Raw genomic sequence first — 14742 nt, 5'->3', positions numbered from 1 at the left:
GTGTACATAATATATATGATGTATTGTGTACGCCATAATCTACAGTACATGTATAAGACATGTGTATTAAATTACTAAATGCTTTCACTCCGACTTAGTCTTTTCTCTGTTTTCTTTGTAATAATAATAAAATCTGGCTAATATAAATAAAGCATTGTAACTCATTCAGTAAAACATTGTTCTAGTAACCTCCTTCGTTCCAGATATTAACTGAAACCAGAGCATGTCGTGAAACCATTAGATGACCTGAGGTTCGTGGCGCTTCGTGACATTTCAGTTCCGGGTTAAACGGAAAATCAACAAAAGTTGCGCAAGAATTACGAAAAGATAAACTCCCCCAACCAGCCACCTACCAGCCACCAAGTCAAAGAAGACAAATAAAAGTATAAGTAGCCGAAGAAATCTCGCAAGCGTTATCACGGAGGTTGTAATATTAATTGTATTGGCAGATCGCTAACTGTCATTTTACTGTTTCCCGTTGCACTCTGATTCTTGAAATAACTGGGAAAGCTAGAGGTAAACATGGAGTTTTGTGTGACTTCAGCACTCATAGGTATATCACTTTATATGGTGATACAGGGACTGCGCTTCATATTTGCGGATGCTGACTTTACTTTGCTTTGGGCGAGCATGATGGGGAGTAAACCAGGTAAACCATATTCTCTTGACCTCAGGTATATTGAACTGTCTATGTCTGGTAGTTGCAAATAGAAATACACTAACAATATTACACTATTTCCTCTTTGCACTAGGGAGCATATCACATTTATATTAAATGTTAAATGTAGTGACAGTAATAATCTCAAGTTGTATGTAGGGTAGAGTCTACTGAAATGTAGACTCTGATCCACTCCACCAGGTGTATGAAGGGTAAAGTTCACTGAAATGTAGACTCTGATCTACTACATCAGGTGTATGAAGGGTGGGGTTCACCAAGACTATCGTGTAGTGGTCTCTGATCCGAGTTTTCTTTTGCTCTTTGATCTTAGCATGTTAGCAAAACATCCTTGAATTCAAGACATGTTTCCTTAAGGGGTCAAAAGAAGACATGGCAACCATGAATAACAAACACAAAGTCTAATGTGTGTGTAATGTCACAAGTGTGAAATAGGCACTCTGACTTCCTGTAGAGACTGAGCTGAAGGGGCTGGTGGTGTGGATTACCGGAGCCTCAAGTGGCATTGGAGAGGAACTGGCGTACCAACTGGCTGGATGTGGTTCCTCCTTGATCCTGTCTGCTCGCCGCACTGATGAGCTCAATAGGGTGAAACTTGGCTGCTTGAGTGAGTTCATGTTTCAGGGGATATTTTTTGGGTCTATGTATTGTGAACACATTGTATATTTTGTCTCGATCCATTTAAATTGAAACACAAAAACTATGCTTTCACTCAAACATACCACGAATAGCTGTTATTTGCATAGACATTATGTTTTTGCAGCATGCCATTATGTAGATTCTTTCTCCTGGTGAAGAATAAGCGCCAATTTTGTATATATATTTTTTTTCTTCTAGAATGTTCCGATTTACAAGATAAGGATATTCTTGTTCTTCCGCTTGATTTGTTGGAGAGGGAATCTCATGATGCCAAAACCAAAGCAGCATTCCAGCACTTTGGCAGGGTAAGGCAAGCAGCCCGTGGTTATTAACGATAACCCTTCTTTCACCCCCTATTAAGCATTAGCTCACATCAATTACTAAAGGGTTGAGTACATTTCCAGACATTTGTATGCTAGGACACTTTAGCATTCACATCATAGTTTTGTCTTACTTGTATCGGATAGACAAAACATTGTATTCTATAGACATTACTACCAACCTAATCCCAATGACAGAGATAACGGAACCACAGTGAACGCAATGGTATGAGAGCACAATATGTTGCCTCAGTTGCGACATGGTTTGCTTTATAATGACCCAAACATCCTCTTTTTCAAAAAGACGACTACCAACGACGGAAAAAGTATTTCCCCTCAGAACTCTTTACTTTGTTCCCATGGCCTCCTCTGCATGCTCGTTTAGATCGACATCCTGATTAATAATGGAGGACGGAGCCAGCGTTCCCTGTTCTTAGAGACCAGTGTGGATGTTTACCAGGCCTTGATGGACCTTAACTTCCTGGGAACGGTGTCGCTCACCAAGCAGGTGTTGCTCCACATGACACAGAGAGGCACTGGCAGCATCGTGACCATCAGCAGTGTTGCTGGCCTTATCGGGGTACCACTGTCAACGGGGTATTCTGCCAGCAAACATGCTCTACATGTAAGGAGAGACCACCCCTTCTGCTTTGTGCATCATAATACTAACCACCCACAAGAACTAAAGGGTACAAAACTAACTTGATCCACATCCCCGAGGTTGTCTTGAAAGCATTTTTGTGTTTGGTTTAGTTTACAATTTTCAGCAAATCTGTCTGTAGGCTGGAATTCATGGCTCTATGCTACGTCATGGCCACTGAAGTGATGCATTCCCTGACTTGTTCCTACCCTGCTATCCACAGGGCTTCTTCAACTCTATCCGCACAGAGCTGTCTGACCACCCAAAGATACTCATTAGCACGGTGTGTCCAGGGCCTGTTCAGTCACAGGTAGTCCAGAACGCTTTCACTCACACATTAGAAAAGGTACCTTTTGCTTTTTTTTTGTTGGTCACAGATGAATGCGTTGTGTTGTGTATTCTGCAAAGAAATTTAAACAAATTAATTCATGGGTGCATAATATATACTATTCATAATTTCAGGTGTGTGTACTTAATATTAAAATGTTGTCAGCTAACTAAGAACATCAGATTGCACTGGAGGTGTTATTAGAGCTCTCACTCCACTCACGGTTGCTTCAGTCGATCAGATCTCCTTCTTCTTCTTCTGTCGTCACCCCAGTCAGTGTCCACAGCATCAGGGGACCAGCAACACAAGATGCCCACCAGTCGCTGTGTGCGTCTCATCCTGGTGGGCATGGCCAATGGCATCAAGGAGATGTGGATAGCCCAGCAGCCCTTTCTCTTGCTGTACTACGTGTGGCAGTACATGCCCACCCTGGCCTGGTACCTCACAAACCGCCTGGGCAAGAAGAGGGTGGAGAACTTTAAAGCTGGCATAGTAGGTACCTTCTCTTTATCAACATGGGGAGCTCTCCTGGGCACAGACAGGACTAGTCCTTCACGAGGATTCGTTGGAGGGTCGTTATTGTCATGTCTGTGTCGGCGCGGCCTTGCTGACGCAGGTTGACCTTGCCTTTCCAGACCTGGAACTGAGAAACAGCCTGGAAATATCAGAGTAAAGCACCGTTAGAGCTGTCTGTTAACAGCTGGGGGGTCCAGCTGGTACTGACCTTGCTGCTGTCTGATAAAGAGAGAGAGGGGGGGGGGGGGGGGGGGCAAGGGTCTGACAGTGAGCAAGACTGCTGCCCGGCAGCACTGACAGACAGACTGACCAGTGGGTCTGCTGGACAGCTGAGGGCCACTCAGAAAGGTCACATTTCAACTGGCCAGACATCTTACTGTCACAGGATTGATGCAATGTCACCCTTAGCACTGTGAAAGACTCGTGTTGGAGAACTGTTACGGTGCACACGGGGGGGGGGGGGGGGGGGGGGTTCTGAGAATGGGCTTTTGTATGGATTCTGAAATCCTTATGAATGTCATTGTCATTGCCCTTAGTCTGTGACTTTAAGGTCATGAAGATTATACATTACAATAGCGGGAACACAATGGCGACAAGACTGAATGCATTATTAGGTTTATTATTACTGAATTTCACTTGACTAGACATGCGTGATACTGTATTCCGAGTGCTGTGTGTTAGCTATTGTGCTAAACGAATCCCGACAATTTACGTCTTTTCTTTCCAGGATGCAGACTCTGCTTACTTCACAAAGCCCAAGGTCAAAACCCCATGAATAGCACATTTTGAAGAGGTAAAATATTTTGTTGCCTTCGTAATTGTTGAATTAGAAATGGAGTCTGTTAATAGCTCCAGCAGCTACGGGGCCTTGCTTTTAAGCTGAAAGGAAAGGGCTTTAGGATAGCTTGAAAGGCTGACAGCTTTTACATGACAGGAGTAGATGGCAGGGTTAAAATGGAAGCACTTACAGCCTGTGCAACTTCCCATCGAACGCATGGTTTTGAAAATTGGATTTGTATCTCAGTTGACTTGACTAGTCTCTTTCAAATAATTTTATTACGTATATACAGTTACATATATAAAATCAACAATATATACAGGAGACTATGGCAAATTCAATTTATTTGACTGTCTTCAACTGTAAACATGTTAACTGTAAACAAAGGATAGCAAACATGTACTAACCACATGACAAATACTGCAAGACAAACCCAAGGCACATCCTTGAATTTTACACTTTCTAACAAAACAGGTAGTCCCTTTTGTTGCATTTGGGGACATTTCAGATCTACACTGGTAAGAAAACATCTGCAAAATAAGTGATGACGTTGAAAGCACTGTGCAGCTTGGCTTTCTCTGAGGAGGAGACGGGGGAGGAACTGATCACATGACGCACGCACCAAAACACATCTGCCCTGCAGGGGAAACACCTGAATCCGTGTTACAAGCGTTGTGACTGCTCCATGTGTAAGATGATTAAAATCAAATCATTCCAATCAAGCGTGTCCCTTGTCGTGTACTTTTGAATGTTCAGATGTCACAGATTGGATCAAAAGAAACTAGCAAACTTGAATGAATCCTCATTGACATGTTAGTAGTGTGCTCTGGTTCCAGCATTTTGATTTGATCTGTCTCGTAGGACTTTATGACGCAGCCCGACGCTCTGCCTTGGAGGCTCCTCCCCCCATCACAAGGCTGGGGAGACGGGAGGCAGGTGTGGAGAAGGAGCCCAGGGAGCCAGGAGTGTAGTGGTGGGGGGCTGGGGGTCATAGGCAGGGGAGGTGCAGGGGGGCGGAGGAGTAGATGGGGTATCCCAGGGGTGGGTCTGCAGCTTGGACGGTGAGGTTCCTCAGCATGATGGGGTGGGCCTGGATGCTGTAGCGCTCCTCGTCGTCGTTGGTGGCGTACAGCAGCTCCCAGGACAGGTTGGCCCACTGCCCTCGCACCCCCTCTCCGTTCAGCCTCCCCAGCTGCACCAGCTGCTCCTGCAGGGACAGCACGCGGCCCGTGTACGTGCCCTGCACACAGCAGAACACCACAAAGGGTCAAACTTCACTTTCACACACAACAAAAAAGCTGTCACTGCATCATCATGATAGGAGATCAAATATCACGAGGAGATCAACTATGTGAAAGGTTAATTGTGTATGTTTGTTTGTGTGTGTGTGTTACCATAGCTGTGTGGTGGACTGGTTACCATGGTGGCTAACCGACTCATGTGATAAGACCGACACAGGGGGTAAGGGTGCGCTTGTTTGGTTACCATGGTGAGGTCATGGCCCAGAGAAAAGAGGAAGGGCTTCTCCTGCAGGATGCTGTCCTGCCAGCCCCGCTCTGCCACCAGGCCGATGTACCAGTCCCTGTCGTACTCCTCCAGGGTGCTGAACAGCTCCTCCAGGGTCTCCATGGGCCCCAGGCTGGCCTGGTCGAACAGCAGCTTGAAACTGAACCTGCAGACAGAAGCACCACGGTGACGCTTGAGGTGAAACTAAGGGCACCGAATCCTGAAGATTCCCACGACAAATACAAAGCACGGTGTGTCTGTGTGTGTATTAAATGACTCTCGGCTTCATCTTTCTTCATACCTGAAAGCCTTTAGTGCAAGCTGGTAGAGTTCTTTACTGTTGGACAGCCAGTCCAGCCCCTCTGTCCAGGGCACGTCTCCGCAGTAGAGCCTGTAGACGTAGCTGGGGCTGGTGAAGGAGGATTCTGCTCCCAGGGATATGAGGCAGGACAAGGCCACCTGCGCATGAAGCTCCCGCAGTCCCTCGTCTTCCTTCAGGGCCTTGGTCATGTCCTCCAAAGCCTCGCCCTGGAGGAGCAGGCCGAAGCGGCCCAGAGCAAACCTGAACCAGTCCTCCGGGAACAGGGGCCTGAGCCCCAGTAGGCGGGAGGGCAGCAGGGGGGCCGTCCTCCAGCCCGAGGGCAGGTTGAACAGCTCCGAGTGGGGGCAGCTGAAGCTGAGATGCGTGGTGGGGCCGAGGCCGGGGGCGTCTGAGAGGCCCCCAGGGTTCCGGCCCTTGTCCACGGCCGGGAGGCCGAGACCCAGCCCCAGAGGCTGCAGAGGCTGCAGGGCAGACAAGGCCATGTTCTCAAACAAGCTGTCCATCTCCACAGAGCCGGGCAGGGAGGGGCCCATCTGCATGACTGTGTGTCCCAACTGGGCCTCCGTACTCACCAGCGCCACCGTCCGCCTGGCCGGCTGAGGCCCAAACAGATCGTCCTCGTCGGACCAGTCGCCAAAGGAAGTGAGGCTGGAGCTGTCGCGCCTGAACTTGAGAGACGAGACGTTCGACTCGACCACGACCGCCTCGGCCGGCTGGGTGCACGTTGACTGGGCCGGCTGGGAGGACTGGGACCTCCTGCCCCCGGCCCCGGCCCCCTCCTCGGGGCCCCAGGTAAAGCCCTGGTGACCCCTCTGGACACAGTGCCTCAGCAGCAGCCAGATCAGGGTTTTCAGGAAGTCGTCCTGGAGCGTCCGTAAGTTGTCGTGCGAGTCGATGATGCCGGAGAGCACGTTGCGGGCGTCTGAGTAGACCCTCACGGGCAGCACTGCGCAGGGGGTGAGGGCGTTGCCCCAGTGCATGTTGAGACGCTGGGTGAGCCCCAAGCGCTCCGGGCGCTCGAAGGCCCCCTCGAAGACTTCGTCCACCCTGCGTGCCTCCACCGTGTGGCAGGAGGTCTCCTGAAGCTCCAGCCCCTGTGGAACAACACAAAGGCACCTCTCCTGACACCGCATCTCAGCAAGACCTTTAACCCTTCACGCCTTAGAAAATCCTGGATGTAGCGGGGTGGGGGGGGATCGTACCTTGATGTTGACCGTGAGGTATCCGTATCCTCGTTCGAGGATCACAATCCACACAACGCGGTCCTGGAATCGCCCCAGGAAGTGAGAACCAGGGGACAGGGACCCTGCGGAGGACGGCAGACAAACCTGTCAGCTGTGGGAACAGCCCCGCCGCTGTCTGTCTGTTGCTGGGGCAACTCCACAAAGCCCTGGCTCAAACTATAGCCAATCACAGCAGATTATTGTTGTGGCCTTTGAAAGGTTTCCTGATGTTGACACACGAATCCATAAGTTATGCTATCACAGGACGAACAGTCAAAAAGATGTTGCGGACTGGGGAAATGCGACGAGGAGCGTGGAGACACATGGCCTATACATAAGTAAGTGCCCTCTGGTCACACAAACCTTTCATTTTGCATCAGTAGCAAGTCTGACGTCTGACTCTGAGGATAACTGTGCTGGATGAGCTGTAGGGTGACGCCTCCCATCTCAGTTGTACAGGAAGGTCATGATCCAGTTTAAACCGGCTGACTGCACAGAGATCTAAATATTGAATTCCTTCTTCTCTGCCTCGGTTTTCCATTAGACTCTAAATATTAATTCCTCTTACGGGATTAGACTTCGGGAATTTCTACAGGGGGAAGGTTTCATCTCTGGGTGACAAGGGACAGACGTTTTTTGGGGGGGGTGAAATGGAAGTGGCAGTAGGATGGTAGCTTCTTGTTTAAAGTTCGACTAGTGTTCTGGGGGCGCAGGGATAATGTCATGTCCCGAAGCGATATCTTGGAATAGTCCCAGACAGCGCCCTGCGAAGGGAAGTGACACAATGTGCGTTCTGCAGTCCTGCTCTGTGCTCACTGATGCAGATCTCCCAATTTCACAGAGGGGGCACAGGAGATAACTACACCCTCCCTCCTCCCCTTCCCCCATCCCTCACTCCTTCCTCCCCAGACTGCGAGCATCAAAAGACCCAACAAGCCCTTGGCTTGAATTATATATCAGGGCCAAGGCACCCCCAGCTAGCCAAGAAAACAATAAGATTGAGCGATGACATCACTGACTACAGCTGCCTCATCCTTTTGTTTGTTGTCATCAAGCCATAAATAATTAAGCTAGAATGTTTCTCCTCCCCCCCCCCCCCCCCCCCCCCCCTTCCCGACAGCAAATAGAATGCTGTACAGAATTTTTTTGTAGCGGCTCCAGTTGGCTTGCGAATATTACGCGGTTAATGGCGTGGAAACGTTTGGATGTAATGAATACAGATCAGAGCGGTTATGTTCGGGTCACTTCACAGGAAGCACAACTGGATCCTGCAAGCTTGCGTTCCCGCCGGCGGCTGCAGTCAGCGCCCCACAACAACAACATTCATCCCAGTATGAAACCAGAGGCAGCACCCGGCCCCTTCATCTGCATAGCCTCCCTGTTCGACCCATCTGAAAGTTCATGGTGTCGTTGCGATTACGAGTCAACATGCGCAGGATGAATACAGGCAACCTTGAGTGGAAAACTCTATTAACACCTCGAGTGCAATCCGATGTGCTTACTGCTGTTGGCTGCAAAAGAGCGTAACTTCCACAACCAGCAGAAGGAAAGGCAGGACTAATCACCTCTCTTCTACTGCATTCAGGCCACAGACTACATACTATTTGTTATCTGTGAAGACAGTCACCTGAAATTATGATGGAGGTGTAATAGTGTTGTAGGTGTGGACCTCATCAATTACACTATGCACCAGTGAACTAAGTATAGTGATTCAGAATATCATATTTTCCGTCATATATTAATAATATCCTACATGAGACAGGTTCTGAATATTCTACCAAACATTACTAACCTAAAACTCTCAAGTGACAAATGAAGAAGTGAAGCGAGTTGTGTCGACTAACCCAGCGATCCTGCGGCAAAGCCAGTCCTCAGAGCTCCAGCCAAGCTCCTGCTTATCTGCTGGTAGTAGACAGAGTCAGGACAGGGGCAGGCGGTGCCCACGGGGCCAGGCCAGCTGCGCTGAGGCCGGGGGAAGCCAACCAGGAAGATGGGCAGGGTGAAGAGGGGCAGGAGGGGCGCGGACAGCAGGGCCGACAGGGCCACCACCGAGAGCAGCAGTGGGCACAGGGAGGCGTTCAGGGCCAGGAGGGCGCCGGCCGACTGCCGCCGCTGTTTCTTCTCCGTCCAGGACGTCACCAGCACCGTCAGCGTGAACTTCAGCTTGGCCAGAAACTGCACCAGCCTGTCACTCAGTAGGCCCACCTGGGTCACACACACACACACACAGGGACACCGTAAAGCTTGAGGATTGTTCCAGGGACTACAACGGTTTTATTTATTTTTATGATCTGAGGTTGGGATTCATCATTTCAGATGTCATGACATGCAGAAGGTGTTACCAGGAGGAGCTGGACGCCTGTACCCAGGAAGTCCCAGCCTGGCAGCTTGCTGTCCCCAGCAGCCAGCCTCACAGACACCACCACCGCCATCTGCAGCAGTGCCTCCTCAGAGCTCTGCCACACCTGCGGAAAGGGGAGGTCAGAAAAGCCCTTGTTGGATGAACCTTTCCGTGGACCATGTCCCAGTCCTAAGTCATGTTGTGTATTGAGAAGACGGTGCGTACCACTCGGAAGGCCCGGGTGAAGCCCACACTGAGGGAAGCGGTGTGGAGCTTCAGCAGAGAGCTGTCCATCGCCAGGAAAGCAATCATTGCGAAAGGAGACACTGCAAGATGAACATTAGGATTAGCTCCTCATGTAATAAAACATGCAAACATTTGTTTCACATTTTTCTTTCTAAGGACCCAGAACAATCAGTTATATATATATATATATAAAGAACATGTTGGCATTTTTCTTGCTTTTTTGGACAGTTTTAATTAAAGTGTGACAGTTAAGGCAGGGAAAGAGAGGAAGACATGCAGCACAGGGCCAAGGACACACTTACCAGTGAAATATGAAACGAGAAAGAAGAACTCACCTAGATTGAGCAGAACTCTCCTGATGGTCCCAGCCACATGAAGGCCTCTGCTCCTCTGCCTGAACACCTGCACACTGGCCCTCGCTCTGGGGTACAGGGGGTTGAGGAACAGCCCTCCACACACGTACGCTCCCTGGATCTCTCGGAGGGCCCAGCACAGGACGAAGAGGACGATCAGGAGGTAGCTCACAGCAGCCTGAGGGGCCCACGTCAGAATCTGGGTCTGGTTCTTGAACTGGGCGGGATGCAGGAAATGATGTAAGAGTCCTGCCTCTGTCATGGCCGCCAGCAGCAGGCCCAGGTAGAGGAGCAGTTCTTTCACTCCTAGACGCCATCCAAAGGAGCAGGGAGGGGTGGGTGAAGACTCCCTAGGCCATCCATCTTTCCCACGAGCTGCCCTGGATCCCACACAGAGGGTCCCCAGCTGGCTGAAGTCTAGACTCAGCAGGAACCCCGTGGTGATGGTAAACAGGACCACCCCCAGAGTGGATGGGATGAAAAAGGTACAAACTGCTACGATGATAGAAACAGCAAACATCAGCAACAACCTGCAGAACACAGACAGCAAAGAATAAGAGAGGCTGGCCAAGGCCAGAAAACAATCAGCAGTTTTAAAAACGAGGTTTTAATAAATGCAAATACTATAAGGCCAATGTCACTCGTTGAAAAATCCACTGGATCCAAGATCCCAAAGGGGTGGAATATGGAACTGATTTACGACGACAAAAGTGTAGGACATTTGGGGTTGACCAGCGTTGTACCTCAGGTTGCTAGACATGGGAGAACCACCGAGACCAAACACCAGGGACTGCTCCATGGCCCAGAGGAGCAGGGCGTCCAGGGGAGACAGCATGCCCAGGGCCCACAGCAGAGGCAGCAGGAGGAACAACACATGGAGGACCTGACTGATCAGCTGCAGCTCCGGTACTGGACCTACAAACCTTCATGGATGAGAGTCATGAGTGAGAGGCGCAAAACAAAAGAGCATTACCACATACTTTCTCAAATATATAGATATATACAAAGTAGGGTGCAAACGTCTGAGACGATTAGTCAGCTACTTCTATTTTGCATTTGTTTTGACTGTCAGGCTTAAAAATATATATATGATAATGTCAGCTTTAACAAATTGAGTGAAAAGTTGAATCTCTGAAAAATCTACATACATTTCAGAATATCTTAGTGTTTGATATGACAATTTGCTTGACATTGTTCATTGACTCCACAAATGTGTGCAAAAGCCGATGACCCACAGAGAGATTCTTGTGACTTAAATTCCCTCATTACATGTTCAACGTGATCTCACAATGTTTGGACCCTATCGTATAAATATATATTTTACAGTGTTTGGATGTGGGCAGAAGAATCTACCAAGTGAACCGATGTAATGTAAATGTTTAAATCGTCTCTGACCTATCAGCCAGATCCACTGCGATGAAAGTCAAGATGTAGAGGGGCCGGGTGAGAGGAGAGATCTCGTAGGTGTCCTGTGCCTGGAATGTGGCCGTCTCTGTGGCTGTGTTGACAATGAGCGAGTACTCTGCTATGCACAAGGTGACCCAGCTGAGGACGAACACCACCAGGGCTACACCCACGCTGCCATACAGGGCAGTCAACCTGCCCAGGAGCACGTACCATGTCCCAAAGCCACACAGAGCCCCGGCAAGGACGGTGTGGAGCACCACGTTCAGCCCGAACCTCTTCCCAGGAGCGATGAACCTGACCGTCTCTGGGCCCACACAGTGGGTGAACTCCACCTCCTCCTCGTCAGCCAGGATGTTGGGCGCTCCCAGACGCTCTACTGTGCCCGTTCTCCTGGCAGCGTTCAGCGCCAAGGACTGGACCACCACCGCAGCCCCGAGCATCAGCATGCCAGAGAGCACTGCCGCGTGGAGCTCGGCGAGCAGATGCAGCTGGCACAGAAGCGTCCCGATGCCACCAAACAGCCATGGCGTCAGGAACAATACCGCCTGGTTGACGTAGACATAAGGTGGGGCGCAGTAGCCCAACTTGAAACGAGGACCCCCCAATATGGTCTGAGGGAACCGCTTCCAGAAAAACTCCTGTTTGTATTCGTTGAGCAGGGGCACATCTGGCCCCATTCTGACCATGCCCTGGGCGGGTGCAGCCAAGTCATCTCCCCGGAGCTGCAGGTAGGGGCAGAGTCATCCTACTGGTCCGGAAACAAAGAATGTTAATCTAAACGGTCCTTGAATCAACACACCCATATGGTAACCAATTGTTGACTTTCACCATGGTAGCATTTGCTACATTGTCGAAGTTAATCATTCATCTCTTCCTAGAGCTTTGTCGTTACATTGCTAACGTGATGAGGGATGGTGACAACGAAGTATCGTTAAGCTGCCTGGATACTGAGAAAACCAGCATTGCAGCAACAAGCATTGTTGAAGACTAAAAGGCTTATAGTCAACAACAATCATCCTCGGCTTAACAGGGGTAACCAACACTGACTATCTACACTGACAATAATTGCACCATTGTTCAAGCGTCAGACACATCGAAGCGAACCTGTATGACTTTCTTACGTGTTCACATGGCAACTAACATTTCAACCGTAATCTACCTAGCTAGACAAACAACAACAGGCAAGATAAAGCAGTTGTTTCAATGTTTATTTAAGGCATCTAATTCATAGAATATTAGCGATCTGGTGCTGCTTGGCTAGGTAGCTACTGTCATGAGTGGGTTGCCATGAAAACCCAAGCAGCGGAGCATTAGCAGTAACGTATCGTTAAGACGTTAGACAAGCTACTGTTACTGTACTATCTAGCCAATAAACAACCTTACCTAGCTACGAAAGCACGGCCATTTTTCCAACCGGGTGTCTTTTCATGTGAAATACATACATAAAGTTGGGCTAGCTAACAAAGCGACGGTGACAGTCACAGCTGCTAGCTAACGTTATCTTAAAAGCTTGCTAGCAAGGCGAACAACAACAAAATGAAGCACAACTTGGTCATCAGTGGGCGGACCTGGTAGCTATGTTGCGACCAATCAATGGGTAGGGAGGACAGACCTGTTTTATACTCAAATTCCGGAAATAATGTTTTAATAGCTACCCTCTAGCAAAGTATGTATTTTTTTTTATAGGGGGTAACTAAAATTCAGATACATTTTGAAATGTATGTGTTTTATGCAGTTTGGTGGTTGTTCATTTTACCTGGCATTACGTGACTTCCGCTTAACGCGACTTCCGTTATGTGGATTAGTTAGATATTGAATGTATTAAATAAAACGCGGCATACATATTTGTCGTCGTTTCTAAAGAGCTGAATCCCGTTGCGATACTGATTTGAAAACGGATAGGTGAAGTTTGTGTATGCAACAAAACATGCTATATTACCTTGGGCTATTCAGATTATACAAAAATTAGTAATTGGTCACACACTCCTCTATGGTCATTGGTCAGTGTGGTTTAAACTGGCCCAGTAGGCATCGCCTGGGACATCTGGACTTATTTCCACCGTTCAATAACAAGTCTTCGATCTTGTTATTTCAGTTTCATGTACAGCATAATGGGTTACTCACACTTCAAACACAACTTTTTGCTCCACTAAATTAACAACAGTATAGGCAAAGTATTGAAGATCATATCAGCTGTTTTGCTTATTAATGGTTGAAATTAGATGAACAATATTGCTTTTGATGGTGTTTGGAACTCCATTCTGGTTTGCCGCCATATTTCTGTTGCACACATTCACGTGCATCCTTACAGTAGCTGCAACAGCAATCATGACAGCAGATCAGCAAGAGTAGAATGGTGAGAAGTGAGGTAATGTATTTTAACTTCTCGTTTTCCATTTTTGCATTATGCTGAATATCTACTGATTTCGATCTCTATCCCAGGGTCGGGTACGTCTTGTACGTGCATGGACATGTTAATCCGTGCAAACATTTCAATATGGTTACAGTATGACTCATTGACTCAAATTACATTTAAATCAATTGTATTTGATCGTTTTATACGGAACCTACTTTGATCCATCATCATGGGAATCTAGACTTGAATAAATCTAGTTGATATCTCAAACAAGGCATCACTAGTAAACAAGTCTCTCAGATACAACGAAATTGAAAATACAACTCCTGGTATAAAAAATAATAATTAAAAAGCAATATTAATATACAAGATCAAATGAAACCTTATATCGTTTTTTGTTTTTTGTTGTTGTGGTAAAATCCATCCACATAACAAAGGGATTTAAAGCCCCACATTATCCATTTCCCACAAAGCAATGAAAAGCACATCCATCTGTGTATCCATAATTACACCAACAGTGCACTTGTCTGTGGTCCTCATCCCAAATATTGTTTTACCTTGGCACTGGTGACTGTTTAAATCCTTAAGATTATGTGCTTACCCCAAAAGACACAAAGGATTACCAATGTTGATATTAGATTTGAACTCAAAGTTATCGTCTTTTTAATACAAAGTAACAAATCCTCTGTGTCTTTTATTATTTCAATATAATGAAAGTGATTGAATTTGAGGAAATCCGCTGACATCAGATGTCTGTTTTGGGGTGACAGAGGAAAGAGAAGGCTGGAGAGGAGGAGGATGAGATCAAAGAAGAGGGCTATAACTTCAACACAAAGAAAGACTGTAATCTGATGTAAAGGAGATTAGAATTGTTTTTGGTGAAGGCTCAGAAATAAGGTTGGACAATACCGTTTCGTCATCCCACAATATACAATTTACGCCCCATGTAAGGTACAGAAATATCCTCAGCAGTCATAACAACCAATATGACTCACTGTAATCCTGCCTCAGAATACAGTCTGTCCCTCACTGTTCAGTTGTGTATCTGGCTGGTATCCCAATGTTCAGAGTATGGATTTAAACATTTACAT

General features: G+C 47.7%; 2 protein-coding genes across 7 annotated transcripts; one reads left to right on the top strand and one right to left on the bottom strand.

Annotated features, from left to right (window-relative positions):
* Positions 1 to 283: 283 nt before the first annotated feature.
* Positions 284 to 4617, top strand: dhrs7 (dehydrogenase/reductase (SDR family) member 7). Of its 4 annotated transcripts, none has more exons than XM_047049680.1 (8): positions 284 to 649; positions 1131 to 1283; positions 1514 to 1620; positions 2021 to 2260; positions 2499 to 2585; positions 2877 to 3095; positions 3847 to 3912; positions 4372 to 4617. In XM_047049680.1, the coding sequence occupies exons 1-7, from the start codon at positions 523 to 525 to the stop codon at positions 3892 to 3894; spliced, it is 981 nt and encodes a 326-aa protein (XP_046905636.1). In that variant the 5' UTR covers positions 284 to 522; the 3' UTR covers positions 3895 to 3912; positions 4372 to 4617. The 4 variants fall into 4 exon arrangements, with proteins under 4 accessions (XP_046905636.1, XP_046905619.1, XP_046905628.1 ...); XM_047049663.1 differs by having other exon boundaries at positions 2499 to 2621; XM_047049672.1 differs by lacking the exon at positions 4372 to 4617 and having other exon boundaries at positions 3847 to 4368.
* Positions 4618 to 4679: 62 nt separating this feature from the next.
* pcnx4 (pecanex 4) lies at positions 4680 to 12854 on the bottom strand. 3 transcript variants are annotated; one of them, XM_047047937.1, is made up of 12 exons: positions 12679 to 12854; positions 11284 to 12043; positions 10632 to 10811; positions 9871 to 10418; positions 9515 to 9615; positions 9291 to 9413; positions 8793 to 9153; positions 6928 to 7031; positions 6298 to 6819; positions 5705 to 6186; positions 5383 to 5569; positions 4680 to 5137 (listed from the first exon to the last, which is right to left on the bottom strand). In XM_047047937.1, the coding sequence occupies exons 2-12, from the start codon at positions 11979 to 11981 to the stop codon at positions 4886 to 4888; spliced, it is 3558 nt and encodes a 1185-aa protein (XP_046903893.1). In that variant the 5' UTR covers positions 11982 to 12043; positions 12679 to 12854; the 3' UTR covers positions 4680 to 4885. The 3 variants fall into 3 exon arrangements, with proteins under 3 accessions (XP_046903893.1, XP_046903891.1, XP_046903892.1); XM_047047935.1 differs by having other exon boundaries at positions 5705 to 6819; XM_047047936.1 differs by having other exon boundaries at positions 5705 to 6819; positions 11284 to 12040.
* Between the last annotated feature and the right edge of the window lie 1888 nt (positions 12855 to 14742).

Source organism: Hypomesus transpacificus, chromosome 3 (assembly GCF_021917145.1).
Source record: "Hypomesus transpacificus isolate Combined female chromosome 3, fHypTra1, whole genome shotgun sequence".
Classification (NCBI taxonomy): Eukaryota; Metazoa; Chordata; class Actinopteri; order Osmeriformes; family Osmeridae; genus Hypomesus; species Hypomesus transpacificus.
The sequence above is the reverse complement of the archived record's forward strand: the minus strand, read 5'-3'. Positions and strand labels throughout refer to the sequence as shown.

Bases quoted from the DNA above. Each gene is read 5' to 3' on its own strand.
- pcnx4 (XM_047047935.1), bottom strand. From the start codon at position 11,981: ATGGTCAGAATGGGGCCAGATGTGCCCCTGCTCAACGAATACAAACAG. The intron at 10,419-10,631 runs GTACAACGCTGG...TGTGTTCTGCAG, and splicing joins CCCATGTCTAGCAACCTGAG to GTTGTTGCTGATGTTTGCTG. The intron at 9,414-9,514 runs GTACGCACCGTC...CCCTTTCCGCAG, and splicing joins TCACCCGGGCCTTCCGAGTG to GTGTGGCAGAGCTCTGAGGA.
- dhrs7 (XM_047049663.1), top strand. From the start codon at position 523: ATGGAGTTTTGTGTGACTTCAGCACTCATAGGTATATCACTTTATATG. The intron at 1,621-2,020 runs GTAAGGCAAGCA...ATGCTCGTTTAG, and splicing joins CATTCCAGCACTTTGGCAGG to ATCGACATCCTGATTAATAA. The intron at 3,096-3,846 runs GTAGGTACCTTC...TTTTCTTTCCAG, and splicing joins AGAACTTTAAAGCTGGCATA to GATGCAGACTCTGCTTACTT.